The sequence below is a fragment of the Hipposideros armiger genome, unplaced genomic scaffold (genome assembly GCF_001890085.2).
Source record: "Hipposideros armiger isolate ML-2016 unplaced genomic scaffold, ASM189008v1 scaffold_1004, whole genome shotgun sequence".
In the NCBI taxonomy this organism is placed as follows: Eukaryota; Metazoa; Chordata; class Mammalia; order Chiroptera; family Hipposideridae; genus Hipposideros; species Hipposideros armiger.
Genome location: NW_017732354.1, coordinates 337,369 through 352,397, shown reverse-complemented (window position 1 = coordinate 352,397; position 15,029 = coordinate 337,369). Strand labels below are relative to the sequence as shown.

Here is a 15,029-nt window from a genome sequence, read left to right as displayed (position 1 = left end):
ATCTGACGGACACTTGGGTCACTCCCACGTATTAGCTACTGTAACTAGTGCTGCTGTGAACCTGGGAGTTCAAATCTCTCTTTGAGACATTGCTGTCAATCCTTTGGGGTGTGTGCCCATGGGTGGGGTTGCTAGGTCATGTCGTAGTTCTGTTTTTAATTTTTTGAGGACCCTTCACACTGTTTCCACAGCAGCTGTGCGATTTCCATTCCCACCAGCAGCATGTAAAGGGGTCCAATTTCTCCACGTCCTTGCCTCCACTTGTTTTCTGGGAGGTTTTGATAGCAACCATCATAACGGGTGGGAGGTGGCATCTCAGTGTGTTTTCATTTGTGTTTCCCTGATGACTAGTGGTATTGAGCATCTTTTTGTGCGATTATCAGTCATTCATGTGTCTTCTTTGGAGAAATATCTTTTCAGGTCCTTTCCCACTTTTAAATCTGGTTGGTTGCTGCAGAGTTGTAGGAATTCTCCATGTGTCCTGGATATTAATCCCTTATGACCAGATATTCTCTACCATTCCACGGGCTGCCTTTTCACTCTGACAACTTTGTCCTTTCATGTACAGAAGGTTTTCATTTTGACAAGGTCCATTTTATATATATTTTGCTTTTGCTGCCTATGCTTTTTGTGTTATATCTGAGACATTTTTACCAAGTCCAACGTCATGAAGCTTTTGCCCTGTTTTCTCCTAACATTTTTATAGGTTTAGCTCTTAAATTTAGGTCCTTTACCAATTTTGAGTTAAATGATTTTAAATGATATTTTTATAAAGCAGGGGCTGCATTCTCCAAAAATGTCAATATCATAAAGACAGAACTTTGGAAATGCCCCCTCATTAATAGGCGTTAAAGTGATGTGACAACCAAATGCAGAGCCTGATGCTGCCCAGGACCCTGTCCTCAAGGGGGACGCTGTGAAGGCCACTGTTGGACTGATGGACCGTGTTCCCACACAGACTGCAGGTCCTAGTGTCGGGTCAGTGGTAATTCAATAGGGGAGCCCCCTCTGTGCTTCTGGAGGAAGTGACCCTCCTCTTAGGATACACATGCCCAAATACTTGGGAGTAAAGGTTCACTATGTAATCAGCTCACCCTGACATGCTCCTGAAAAGTGTGAGTGTGTGTGTGTGAGTGTGAGTGTGAGTGTGTGAGTGTGTGTGTGTGTGTGTAAGAGAGCAAGCAGCAATGATAAAGCAAATGGAGTAAAATGTTAACAATAGGTGAAGGTGGGTAAGGGATATTACAAGTGTTCTTTGTACTGTTTTCATTTTTGTAAGTGTCCTGTAATTTTAAGATTACTTTAAAGTAGAAATTTATTTTTAAGACAATGCTCATGAGCATATCAAATCTAGAAACTGATTATCAGGTCTTCCTGTGCTTCAGCAGCAGCAGGGGAGAAAGACATTAAAACCTGTCTCGTTCTTCTTGTGTCTGTTTCTTGACACCCAGGAAGCTGGTGTCACTGTGCCCAGTCATAGAGCCTGGTTCCCTGACCTGTTTCTGGAATGTGCAAATACTGCCCATCTTTTGGGATTCTAAAGAACTTGTTCCGAGGGTCTTGTTACATTGTGTTGGGTCTTTTAAAGGCTTCAGGTTATGTCTGGATGAAGATGCCGGTTAATTACAAGCTGTGGCTGGTTGTCTCACAGTGCTCATGGCGAGCTGGGCTGCGTAGGAGCCTGTTTGTGCCCTGGGCCCTGTTCCCTCCTGTCCCTAGTGCAATGCTACATCTGCATTTGCTGGAGCCTTGCAGGTTGTGGCAGTTGAAGGAGCAGATGGCGCTCATCCTCAGGTCACAGGAGATCATGGGTGACCGTGAGCGTGTCCCTTGCACTGGCCCTGGGCTTGTTGTCTGTAATTCTGAAGTGACTGGCTCTGGCAGTAGCCGTGGGGGCGCCGTCTCTCCTGTCAAGGCAGGTAGTGTGATTCTCAGCAGTTAACGTGTCTCCAGAGCCAGTGGTGTGGCGGGCAGTCTGCCAGTGGGTGACAGCACGCCGCTTGGGTCCGTGTCAGCAGGCAGGCCTGGTCCCGGGAGGAGAGGTGAACTCTGAAGGCGGGAAGAGGGCAGAGGGCGCTGCTGGTCAAAGCAGACAATGGGGCTGCGTACACATGGCCAGCAGCCCCACCCACTCTGCCTGTGTGTCACCTCGGAGGGATGGGGCACAGCGTGCGCATCCTGGCACAGTTGCAGAGTCAGGGACATTGGGCCCTTACTCTCTTGTCTCAAGCAGCCTTGTCACAGCAAACGCAGAGCTGTGAGTGCTTCAGGACTGAGCACGGCCGTCACCAGTGGCTGGCAGCTCTGTGGGGACACAGTTAATCCTGTTCTTTTCCTTTCCCGCAAGTGCTAAGTCTCCTCCTGGTTCCTTTAAGTGCAGAGTCATTTTCCTATCACTTTGTGGGTTTGGCAAATGAGACTTCATGTGCATCCTCTGCAACAGTCACCCCCGGAACACAATGGCACCCTGCTGTCCAACCGCACTCTCGGGCTTCTGAGCCGCAGTTATGGGGCCCCAGCTGCCGGCCAGGCACTGCCCAGGAGCTGGCAGTGCACCAGGCAACCATGCTCAGACATGCTCAGTAACACCCTGTTTCCCTTTGTAGGGTCCGCTTGGTAGAGAGAGGGTCCCCTCACAGCTTGCCGCTGATGGAATCTGGAAAAGTAAGTACGAGGAAGAAATGTGCATTTCTGTATGTGAGCCTGGCATTTGGGCTTTGACATTTTAAGAAATGTGTGTTATGGAATATTTTTTCCAAAACTTTTTTGAATGTAATATATCAGGACTAGGTTTGGCCATGAGTGCAGAAACTCAAAATAACAGCATTTCAATGCAGTTAGATGTTATTCTCTCACCTAAAAGAGCCATGGAGCAACCAGGGCCCTGGCACTTTTTTGTTGTCTTTTCTGCTTGGACTCCATTCCCAAGGGCACCTCAGGCTGCAGAGTGGCTGCTTCAGCTCCTTTGTCGTGCCCACAGTCCAGCCAGCAGGAGGACAAACGGAAAAGGAGGAGACAAACCGTGCAGACCCGAAGGAAGGCTCCTAAGCTGCCTTATCATGCTCAAATCCCATTGGCCAGAATGTGGCCACACGGTCATACCAACCTGAAGGGAAGGTTGGGGGTATGACAGTAGGGATAGTGACTACTGTGGAGGTGACGAAGCGTCATTGTCAGAGGAGAACTGGTAGTGCCTGCCACCATGGTTGCAAAAATCTTATTTAAACCTAAATGAAGACCTTGTTTCTCTCTCTGGCCCCAGTTGTCAGATCTGTTCTCCACTTGATTTTAAAAGCACCTTTATAGTTTGTCTACATGGCCACAGTTGGACTTCTTCCTTCTAAGCTGTTGTGTCAGCAGGAGGCGTTGCTCAGCCCAGCATTGTGGGCGCTCCGTCAGACTCAGGGACTGAGCCCCCACATCCCCCTGCAGACGTCAGGAGAGCCTTTCCAAGCACGTCCACCGCAGCTGTTTTGCCTGATGGCAGCCACACCATGTTAAGCTAGCTGAGCTGGGTGGGCCGCCGTCTAAATATGCAGGACGAGCGTCTGCTTCCTTACACACGCGTCCCAGCGGGATTCAACATGCCCCAAGCTGAGTGTGTGAGTGCAGACACCATAACAAAAGACACGTGCCTGCAGGTGTTGAAGACGTAGTGCAGAAGAGGCAGGAGCAATACGGGCATCCAAATCGGGACCACCAGGCCGCACAAGTGGTGACACGTGTCTCTTCTGGTCACCGCGAGTGTGGCTGTGTGCTAAATTGCTCGGCCATGCCTGCTATATCTTTGGGTCACACCACACTCATCTCTGGAAAACTTGTCCCAACTTTCTCATTCAGTGTCTGCTGCAGCCATCGCCCTCCATTCCTGCTCATAGCCATCCATGAGGCATAGTACAAATGTAACTGAAGGAAATTAGTGGAAATAACTGAAAATTCCTATTTTGTGTCAACCTTCAAGAATGCAGAGAATTTTGTAAGAGTTTATTTGAGAAAGCTGATGACATGCCGGGGAGCAAGATCTCGCATGTTCCCAAGAATAACAGCTTACAGCTTCTTTTACACGTTTGAACTGAGGAGGGCACGTGAGGACGGTGACAGGAGGTGGGGGCATGATGGGACTGGGCTGCGGGATAGCTAACATGATTGCGGGCTCTCGTGAGGGGTGTCACACGTAGTTCAAAGGCGTGCGAGCCCAGGTGCACATAGCCGTGGGCAGGGCTGGCTTACGGCAGAGATGAGCCTTTTATTAAGGAAGCCACAGGCCTGGGGCAGACTGCCCCAGTGACCCACCCAGCCAGGAGTTTCTATTCAGACCACCTATGAGTGTGCTTTCCCTGGGACCCCTTTCCGTCCACATTTGAAAGCATCAGGCTGTGTTAAATTACATTCGTTATCATGTTTTCGTTCAATGCCTAATTTTGAGATCACTGTGACACGGGTTCTACTGTAGTAGTGACAATTACAGTGAAATGTTGTAGTTGTGCCATCTTGATTTAAAGCCACGCCACTTCCCAAACAATTTCAGAAAGGACGATGGGCATGAAGGCAGCAGGGCTAGCTGCTGTGTGGCGCCTGCCTGCCTGTTTGCTGATGGGGATCTTCTTCCTCACGCAGATCCTGCCGGGGGTTCGGATCATAATCGCCAATCCAGAAACAAAAGGGCCACTGGGAGACTCACACTTGGGTGAGGTAAGAACGGGTTGTCCCCTGGTGAGGGAACTTAGGAGTGTCCACCTAGGTGAGGTGACATGGGGATGTCCACCAGTTGAGGAGACTTATGGGGTGTCCACCCAGGTGAGGTGACATAGGGGTGTCTACCAGTTGAGGAGACTTATGGGGTGTCCACCCAGGTGAGGTGACATAGGGGTGTCTACCAGTTGAGGAGACTTAGGGGGTGTCCACCAGTTGCGGAGACTGAACGGGTATCCACCAGGTGAGGTAATATGGGGGTGCCCACTGGTTGAGGAGACTTAGGGGGTGTTCACTGGGGGAGGGGACTTATGGGGTATCCAAGGTCAAGCCTGCCCAGCAGGGACATCCTTGCTGTACATGTCCCCTACCCTGTGCTGTCAACTTTCCCTCCCATGGAAGGGCTCCAGCCGCACACAGGCTTGTCCCTGTGGCTGACATGTTACGAAAACACACGAGCACCACTTTTCCTGGGGTGGCACCCACAGTGGCACATGTCAGTGGGTATACAGGTCACATGTGAGCCCTAGCCTCTGCTCACGCCCCAAGCTCCTCCTCTGCGTAGGCTTTTTGTCCCCTAACTTGAATCTCTTGGTCATATGTGAAGTTGGAGCTGAGATGATAAAACTCTGCTCAGATGTTATTTGGTGACTCCCTTCTGATCCATCCCAGAAACTCGCTTCAGACGTTGGGGTTGCTGCTGGGCATGTGGACAGGGTCCTGGCTGGGTGGCTCCCCAGTGTGGCCCTGGCTTGGGCCTGAGGGCGGCATGCCAAGTGAGGGCCCACACTGGTTGGTCCCTTCATGGGACTGTGTGTCAGGGAGCAGAGCTGTGCCCTCCTATGTTGGGCAGGTGTCAATTGAGCACCCACTGTGTGCCACACACTGTCCTGGGTGCAGTGTACACACAATAGTATTTGTGATATCGAAGGGCTTGAAGGTTTCAGTGTAAAGAAGATAATGGGAACGCTCAGCCCAACGCATCCTTGCTGTATGCACTCTGGCTCCCGATCCTATCACCATACAGGCATCATCGCAGGCAGCTGGGTGAGGGTTTCAGCAGCTTTGCTGGCATAACGGTTTCCTCTCTTGCTACCACGCACTGTTTAACCCACGCAGTCGTGACTTCTGGCCAACCTCATCCTTTCCCATGTGCCAAGTGACTACCCTCAGGCACTTTTGCTTCCCATTTTCTGTTGTTAGAGCTTCTCCCTCTTAGAGTTTGTTGTGCATTATTTTTTGCAGTATATTTCTAAGAGTGAGCAAACCAGGTCGGGGGGACAACAAGCCAGGTGGGGGGAATAAGCCGGGGGCCAGTGGGACAAGTCAGGCAGTGCTTGCACACTTTTCCATTGCGGTTTGGAGACAGCTGTCATATTTGAAGGTGTACGAGAAAACCACTTGATGTGTTCATTTTGAAAACCCTCTGTCACCCCTTCACCAGAATCCCACGGGTGGCCGTGGGCTTGCGTGGCGCATTCTGTGGCATCTGTGTGTCCAGAGACAGATGAGCACACATTGTCCTGTCTCTGTGTCACTGAGTGTAGTTACTGCAGTGATAGCAGTGCAGGCCCTGGAGAGCCCCTCACCGACCTACCCTGCGTCCTCCCGCAGATCTGGGTCCACAGTGCCCACAATGCCAGTGGCTACTTCACCATCTACGGGGATGAATCCTTGCAGTCAGACCACTTCAGCTCGAGGCTGAGCTTTGGGGACACCCAGACTGTGTGGGCGCGGACGGGCTACTTGGGCTTCCTGCGGAGAACAGAGCTCACAGATGCCAATGGAGGTGAGCATGCACAGAGGTGTGAAGGGCTGGGTCTCTGACACTGACCTCTGTGTGGGGCCTGAGTTCCCAGAGCCAGCAGATCACATGCATGCTGGCTGCCAGCGGCTGAGAGCAGCGAGCCGAGGTTGTCATCACATCCCCTGTGCTGTCCTGTGAGCCACAGATAGATGTTAGACCAGGGGTGACCCAACCTTGTTACTTGGGGGAGCACCATGAAGACAAGGGCACGTGTGCCGCCTGCAGGAGCCAGTGGATGCGTGTGGCAGGGACAGACTCCACCCTGGAAGCGGCTCGGTCCCGGGACCCAGGCCAGCAGGGTGTGCCTCATAGGGCTAGCGCCCCCGCCCGGCAGTGTCCTGGGGGCCTCTGCTGAGAGCTGGCCCCGCAGAGGGAGTCGCTGTCCCCAGCTCAGTGACCCCCTTTCTTTGCGTCTCTTTCTCTCTTAGGAGTCGCTTTAATCTTTTCTTTAAGGGGCTTGAGTGGCTTGTGGTGCAGCTCACCTGTCTTTCATTCCCTGCACAGAGCGCCACGATGCCCTGTACGTGGTGGGGGCCCTGGATGAGGCCATGGAGCTACGCGGGATGAGGTACCACCCCATAGACATTGAGACCTCTGTCATCAGAGCCCACAAAAGCGTCACCGAATGGTGAGTGGGGGCGTCCGCACACCAGAGCGGGCACAATCTGTGTGGTACTGGGAATGGTCAGCCCGCCTCGGTTGTGATGTGGCAGATTGGGCTGGTGTGCTGCACGTTTCCTGACAATGACCGACGGACGGCTGGGTCCCATCTCCCAGTAACACATTTGTTGTTTATTTGGTTTTTAGTTCATGGAAGCATGAGACAGGGAAGGTACACTGCGCACACACACACAGTCACAGGAGACACCCGTGACTGTAGGCATGGGGACCGCGAAAGTTAGGGTGACACGTGGAAGGACGTTAGATGCAAGGGCGGGGCACAATTACCCAAATCAGACCAAAGCTGACAGTGACAAGTCACGATTCCCCACAGGCGCGGACATGGGGACTTGCGGCTTGGCCACCTGGCTGTCTGTGACAGGCCTATGTTGGCGATGCCCGGGGTCCTAGGGCAGCGCTGGGGGCTGCAGTGCCCTCAGGGGGCGTTTAGAAAAGAAGTGTCCCAGCCTCATTGGCTACAGGTTTGCTTGTTCATTTGGTCCCTGAGATGCCAGAGGCCTGAGAAAGCCAGTGTCAGCACAGGGGCCCCAAGGGGACACTCCGGGTCCCTCGGCAGCATCTCCGGGCGTGCTGGGTCGGGCCGAGAGATTTCACACCTCCCGCTAGCTTGTTGCAGGTTGGCATTTGCTGCCGTTTGCTGCCATTCGCGTCCTGGGAAGCGAGGGCGTGGCAGGTGCTGGAGGCGGTGGGACGGGCTGCGCCCCCGCTGGCCCCATGGCTCAGACACCGTCTCCCGCTTGCTCCGGCACAGAGCTGCCCTCGGGCGCCAGCACAGGCCTCCTGTTTCCATCACATAGCTGTGAATGGCTACTACAGGCTCCCATGCTGCTTGTTTAAGAAAATAATTCAGACTGGCTGGTATGCCTCCCTCAAATGTTTCCTGTTTCCGCCTCTCAAGCCTGTGTCCGCGGCTCCCTGGTGCAGCCTCATGGGTTCTAGTCCACGATCCTAGTGTCTGTCTGAGCGTCGCTGTGGTCACCTGCCTCGTGGCCCCCAGTGGGTGTAGGCCTCCACTGGTCCACATTCACACAGCACCAGGAGGACTGAAGAGTGGGTGGTCCCACCCTGCTGGGCCTCAGCAGCAGGAGCTCTGAGTGGGAGCGGCTGTCGTCACCGCCAGCCTCCACCTGCCCGCAGCTGCCCATGTTGCTCCTCCAGGTCACCCCCAGAATGAGAAGGGAGGTGACACTCGTGTCACATAACATGACTATTCCACTGTCGCACATCTTTTCCTTCCCATTGGTCCTGGGTATCGGCCGCGTACGGCTCCTAGGAAAGCTTTTCACACACGGGAAAGTCACCATTACTCAGCCCACAGCTGCCCAGCAAACCCAGCTCAATCCAGACGTGACCTGACTCCTGACACGTGTCATCCAATTCAGAGGGCATGATAAAATTATACCAAGGTGGCTGAGACAGACACATGTGATGTTACCACTCATGTGTGGCTCACCAGGCCATGCAAAGCACTGCTTTACTGTCACACCCCTGTTATGGGCGTTCTTGGGGTACACACGGTCACACTACAAACCCAGGAGAGATCTGTTGAGCACATTTTCCACTATTTCCCTTTCATTTTAACATAAATATATCGGTCATGCTGAACAAAGAATGTGTTATTTTCCTAATGGACGTACTTCCACATTTTAGAAAACAATACTGAGTTTTCTAAATACTTCCTGCCTCTCAGCTGATATAGAACCTTCTGTGTGTCTGGTGTGAGAAAGCAGATATGGGTAACTGTCCTCCATGCCCCCAACTCTGAGACCCTCTTGGAGCCTCATCCTCCACACCCCCACCCTGGGGACCTCCTGGAGCCCCGTCTTCCACGTCCCCCCACCCTAGAGACCTCCTGGAGCCCCATCCTCCATGCCCCCCACCCTGGGGCCCTCCTGGCCTCTGCAGCCAAGCAGACCCTGGCACCAGGGGCAATGAACTTTAAGGCCCATTTTGCAAAAGCCCAGCCATGTAAGGTTAATGTGGCTGAACGTGCAGTGCACTGAACTTAGGCTTTTGCAAACTGGGCAGACTAAGTATTCTGGGTGACCCACCTGTGGGAAGATCTCAGTGAGACATGAGGGTGAATCGGTGACCCAGCCCCTGTCTGCACCCACAGGCCATGCTGCATGTTGCCCATGCTCAATGGCAGGACACAGGCTCATCCCAAAGTCGTAGTGCTCAGATCCAGGGCGGGGCTCTGACCCCCACTGCCATGTGACAGCAGCTGGCGACAGAGGGCCATACAGGCACAGAGGCCACCCTGAGAGCAGGCCGGTGACAAAGGCTGGTGATGGGCATGTGTGACACACTCATGAGCTGAAGGAAATGGGCCCAGAGAGGCTGCGAGCTTGAGGACATGGCCAGGGCTCAGGCAGACCGTATGGTGATGCTTCTCTCTCTCTTCCAGCGCCGTGTTCACCTGGACAAACTTGCTGGTGGTGGTGGTGGAGCTGGACGGGTCAGAACAGGAGGCGCTGGACCTGGTCCCCCTGGTCACAAACGTGGTGCTGGAGGAGCACTACCTAGTGGTGGGCGTGGTGGTGGTGGTGGACGTAGGCGTGATCCCCATCAACTCCCGGGGCGAGAAGCAGCGCATGCACCTGCGAGACGGCTTCCTGGCCGACCAGCTCGACCCCATCTACGTGGCCTACAACATGTAGCCGGGCCCGGCCCCCATGCCAGTGCGTTCCTCGGTGTCGCTCAAATGTGGACGCCAAGGCGATGTCTGCGGGACGGAGCCTGTGTCACAGGCGGAGCGCAGGGGACTTCCCATGGCGGTCCTGGTTGACATGATGGAGCAAACGTGACCCGCCACCGAGCTTCGCTCAGGGGACCTCACGTCACTGCCTTCAGTTTGGTGGAAAAGCCCATTTGGAAACTTTTCTTTCTTTCTTTGTTTTTTGTTGTTGTTTTTTTTTATTAATTATTGGATAAGTGCTTTCTTCGTAAATGTGGTATTTTGTTAAGCCAAAATAGCAATTAAACAATATTCTGCCCTCCAGGTGGGTTCCTTTAAACAATTTATGTAGTGTGACAAAGAATTGTTTTCTCTGTTTTAATGTGTCATGAAACCTTAACAACAACATGGACCTGTTCCTAATCTAAGCCATGGTTCGGTCTCACCCTTCTAGGAAAGTCTGTTGAGGTACGAAACCTTCCAAATAGCAGCTTCCTGTTAGATCCTAGCAGCTTCTGTCAGAAATGTGCTGAAGAAACAGAGGCTCGCACGTGGCCTCTGATATTAGCATAGAAGGAGAAGAAACTATAAATAAGGTGTATTTCGGCAATTATCTTGCAGATATCTTTGTACTAAACTAAAAAGATGAAATAAGTTAACTTCTTCGTATGTAATTATGTACAAAACGTTTAATTTATTTTGATCTCTCTAGAAGTATAAAAGAGAAGAACATTCAAGAGTATTAAAATCTTGTAATGTTTGCTAATATAAAAAGTGTTGTATCATCTTGCGTGGATAGTATCACAACAAGTATATATATATGAAATGTAAATTCACTAATGAACAAAGGAGATTTAAAGTCTAACGCGCAGACCCTGTCACTTGCATGGCGTCCCCCCCACTGTACTGTAGATAAGAGACTCTCACACCCACTCTGCTGATGGGAGCAACCAGATGGCAAGGAGCCCAGTTTCAGCGTTTCTTCCAGAACCAGAGACCAGCGAGTGACATTCTTGTAGATCATCTCAAAGGCGGTGAGGGGTCTGAGGCGGTAGTGCATGTCCCCCTTCGCTGTGGGGGTTACACGACAATGGAATGAGTAGTGTGTGCTCACTGCCTTGAGCCCACTCGGGGAGGCTAGAGGCCCACAGCACTGCTCCCTTAGCTGCACAGTGTTTTTTTATCCTTTTTGTTAGTGTCACCCTTTTTGGTCCTTGGTATGAAAAGAAATGATATTCTGCAGCCACCTGAACCAATTGCATTGAGTCCCCTCAGCTGGCCACCGTGTGGAGAGGACAGTGTCCAGGACAGCTTTAAGGGAAGAGACTCACAGGAGACAGTCACCTGGGCCAGCCCTTGGGTTCCCCAGCCCATGTGAGCAAACCCCACAGGGAACCCCACAGCCACTGGCAGGAGCAAGAAAGCCTCACAGCTGCCTTCATCTAGCCACCTGTGGATGACACGTTCCTGATGCCCATCTGTCACAGCCACCGCAGCCTCACGGGCCCCATTTCCAGAGCTCGTCTGCACAGTCCTTGCCTGAGCCGGCGTCTGTGTCCCGCCAGGAGCAGGTGCCAGCTCTGCGAGCGTCATCTGTTTTGTGACTGTCCCAGTGTGAGCCTGCAGGGGCCCCCGAGGCTCCATGTGAATGACCAAGATGGCAGCTGGGCAGAACCAGGCTGTCTCACCGCACATGGGCGAGGTCTGACCTGCCTTTGCTGACACACAGGCACCAAGCCCTTTGGTGAAAGTTTTGTTTGACTTCTGAGATCCAAGTCTAATTGTTTTCTCAAAACTTTAAGTGGCGTATTTTTTTAGTTTGTCTGCATGAGGGGTGCACCCTTCCATGTCCACGAATCACTGGGCTTTTACAATATTGTTTGACTTCATCACCGCGGGTGACCATTTCCCTACTTGCCTCAGATACACATTCCTGCACCCGCCTGCTTCCGACGGGCAAGCCCACCACACACCGAAGAGACGCGTTCTTACATGCCCGCTGGGTTTGGGGGGCTCCAGGGTTTCAGGGGAGGCAATGAGTAGGAGACATGATTGCAGGGTCGGAAACAGCAAGTCATGTGTCACTCCCAACGTGACCCTCACCTCCCCGTGTCAGCACCCCAGGCCAGATGGGGCGGTGTCAGTGACTTCCTGTCACCTCTGCTGTTGGAGTTGAGGTCCAAAGAGTGGGGGACTGGGGTCAAAGCTCTGTCACGCAAGAAAGAGGCAAGGAGACACTTTCCACCATTTCAGCAATAAAGAAGGATCGTTCTGTAGATAACTCGTTCACGGGAATGTCACCAATGTTTGTCTTGTGACCCTCGTGTGCTTTTGAAGTCAGACAAATCCGCTTGATCAGCTCGCACGAAGGAGGGCACATACGAACATTGAAACACAGACCTGACCCAACAGGGCGGCTTCCTCATGGTGCTTGTTTATTATAGATACCTAACCCTGCTTGACACTTTACCCCGGAGACCGTCCCTTTTATCAGTTGAATGTTAGCAGCGTTATTTCATAGTGTGGTGACTGGTTAGGGAAGTTCATGTACTGGACCAGTCATGGTTTCACACAGTTTTTATGTGCAAAGGACGGCAACCTTCTCGTATGTTGAACCACCAGTAAGCTTTGTACATCTGTGATAACGCCTGTTTTATATTCAAATGAACAAATAAAAGCTTTTATTTTTGTTGCTCTGAAAATAGTTTCTTCACTGGTCCCCTGGAAAACTGTGGGACAGCTTCAGTCCACGGGCGGGTGACCCCTACAGCGACATGGGATACGTCTCTGACTCTGCTTCCATGATTTGCCACGTTACTTACCAGCACAGATCATCATATTTTGAACATGTTTGAATTTTGATGTGGGCATTTATTTTCTTAAAATAATCCTATGGCAGCAAATGTTTTATGAAATCTTTGTGGTTTTTTTTTTAATTCTCTTAAATATATCTAAATATATTTGTTCCCATTTTGCTGCACGTGTTCTGATTATTGGTAAGTTTGGGGACAAGGAGGAAGCACGAGTCCTGTGCACAAACACTCCCCGCACTCGTGCGGCGGGGACACTCGCATGTCAGGAAGCAGGTCCGGCCTGCTGTTCCAACCTGAGCTCTCTGTTCAGCTCTGTGTTTTGTCCAAGATCTGAGCATTCGTATGGCTTTGTCTTTTGGAAGGCAGTGGCAGGTGAACTGACCTTCAGCCTAAAGGTTATAAAAAGATAAGTGTTATGCACATGGAAGTCGGTGGAACTCAAGTGCCGGCCTTGGAGCCCCTCGGCCCCCCGCCCCCTGATTATATTCAGGATGAGTCCGTACTTGCTGGGGACGATGCTCCGGGCAGATGGAAGTGGGTGGCTGGCAGACAGGCTGGTCCAGTACAGACAAGATGACTGAGAGAGACGGCCCTTGCACCGCATGTGTGCGTGTCTGGGTGTGAGCGTGGCCTTGCTCCATGCGTGATGCCATGTCCTGCGTCCCCAGCACATTGCCGAGTTCCTGGGACACAGCAGTAGTTTGGTTGTGGTCGATTGTTGTTCCTCATCCTAATGATGCTCCCTAATGCCTCAGAGCACGGCCCTGATACTGTTTCCTGAAGTATCGACGCGTATTAACTGTCTCTTGACCCATCGGCTTCCTTGGGAGGACAGGGCTGTCTGCTCTGCCCAGAGCGCACATTCAGTAAACACGCTGACGAGGACCTCCCCACAGGTAAGTGGCATCAAGGGCCGCGTGACAAGGGCTCGCAGCCCTCCTGGAGGTGGGTGACAGAATGAGTGGGAACGTGGTGAACTTGCTTTTTCCATCATCCAGAAAGTGCCAGTGTGCCCTAAAAGCCCCTTGGGCCTGTTGCTGGATGTGTTCATTCTGATCACCTCATTGGGCACCAATGTCCCTGCCCTGTGACAAATGACTGGCAGTAGAGAGAGGATGAAGGATGACAAGGAGAAGGGGGAGGAATTAGAAATAATGTGTTCGGCCGACAGGCAGTTTACCCATAAGCCAACAGCACATTAGGGCGGTGAAATGGCAAAGGGGGAAGAAAGGCTGCAAGTGTCACAGCACTCAAGAGGGGCCCGGTCTGTGCAGCCGCAGGTGTTTGGGACAAGGCAGGGCAGGAAGGTGAAGGGGATACTGCAAGCCTCAGAGGGCACACGAGCCCCTAGGCCGATGGGGCCTGGTACCTCCCCTCCAGCTAAAACTTGGGAGGACCTCATCAGGACCCACACTCCAGCAGTCCCAGGTGGCTGCTCAGGGGCAGCTGTGCAGATGACGTCTGGGACGGAGCATGTGGTGCTGAGGCCAAGGTGAGCTGGACCTGCCCCACAGGGGGCTGGGTACAATACAGCCACTCACTGGCCCATGTCTGTGCTTGCCGGGCCAGTGCAAAGGCAGGCACTTCCTCTGCCCCCCTGGGCGATGGCAGGTGACCAGCTTGTCCACCAAGGAGTCAGGCGCTCTGTGGGGTAGGTGGTGTCACAAGGCCCCCAGTCTGAGAATCGAAAGCAGCTGGCTTGTGTGGTCTCTGACGAGGACAGGTGCTCTCATCATCCAGAGTGGCGGCCAGCTGCTAGAGCATGACAAGGGCAATGTCAGGGTCATGGGTGGAACATTGAAAGTGTGCTGCCGGCCCCAGGTCTAGGGAAGGGGGAGGGGAAGGGGGCTGTGGGGAAACCTGAGAAGCTCTTTGATGCTTTATAACAATGATTAAAGCCTCCATTTGGTTTGTTTAATGGTCAAGTCCGTATTCTGGTAATAACGTGTTCAACATTTTGTTTCATCATGTGAAAGGGTGACCTGTGGGCAGCGCTTTCTATGGCAAGCTCCTGCCCATCACTGCCTCCTGCGAACCTTCAGTACAGCCCAGCCTTGGGCTTGATGTCAGTGTCACCGCCTTTGAGGAGTTCTGGGTTTAAAGCATGAACCTGGGGGTAGGGAGGCCCAAAAGTGCCAAGGGCAACAAGCTGGGTATGGAGATAAAGGCAGGAAGCAGCGCAGACCTCGCATGAGGGGTGATTCTATTGCCTTCCTGGGCTGTGAGGAAAACCCAAGTCACCATTTCTGAAAAAATGCACTGTTTTAAATAGGTGATCTAATCACATGGTCCAAATATGGAAACTACATAAAGAGGCATTCATTGTGAAGCCATGTCCCCCATCTTGTCCGTGTCCCTT

General features: G+C 52.4%; 1 protein-coding gene across 1 annotated transcript in view; it reads left to right on the top strand.

The window, feature by feature from the left end:
* DIP2C (DIP2 acetate--CoA ligase C (putative)) overlaps window positions 1-12,559 on the top strand; it is a 136,753-nt gene extending 124,194 nt beyond the window's left edge. The window contains exons 32-36 of the mRNA XM_019631543.1: window positions 2,607-2,664; window positions 4,618-4,692; window positions 6,307-6,481; window positions 7,004-7,127; window positions 9,588-12,559. Coding sequence (XP_019487088.1) covers window positions 2,607-2,664; window positions 4,618-4,692; window positions 6,307-6,481; window positions 7,004-7,127; window positions 9,588-9,840 — 685 coding nt within the window. The 3' untranslated portion in view covers window positions 9,841-12,559. The remainder of the gene's footprint in view (window positions 1-2,606; window positions 2,665-4,617; window positions 4,693-6,306; window positions 6,482-7,003; window positions 7,128-9,587) is intronic.
* The last annotated feature ends 2,470 nt before the right edge of the window (window positions 12,560-15,029 follow it).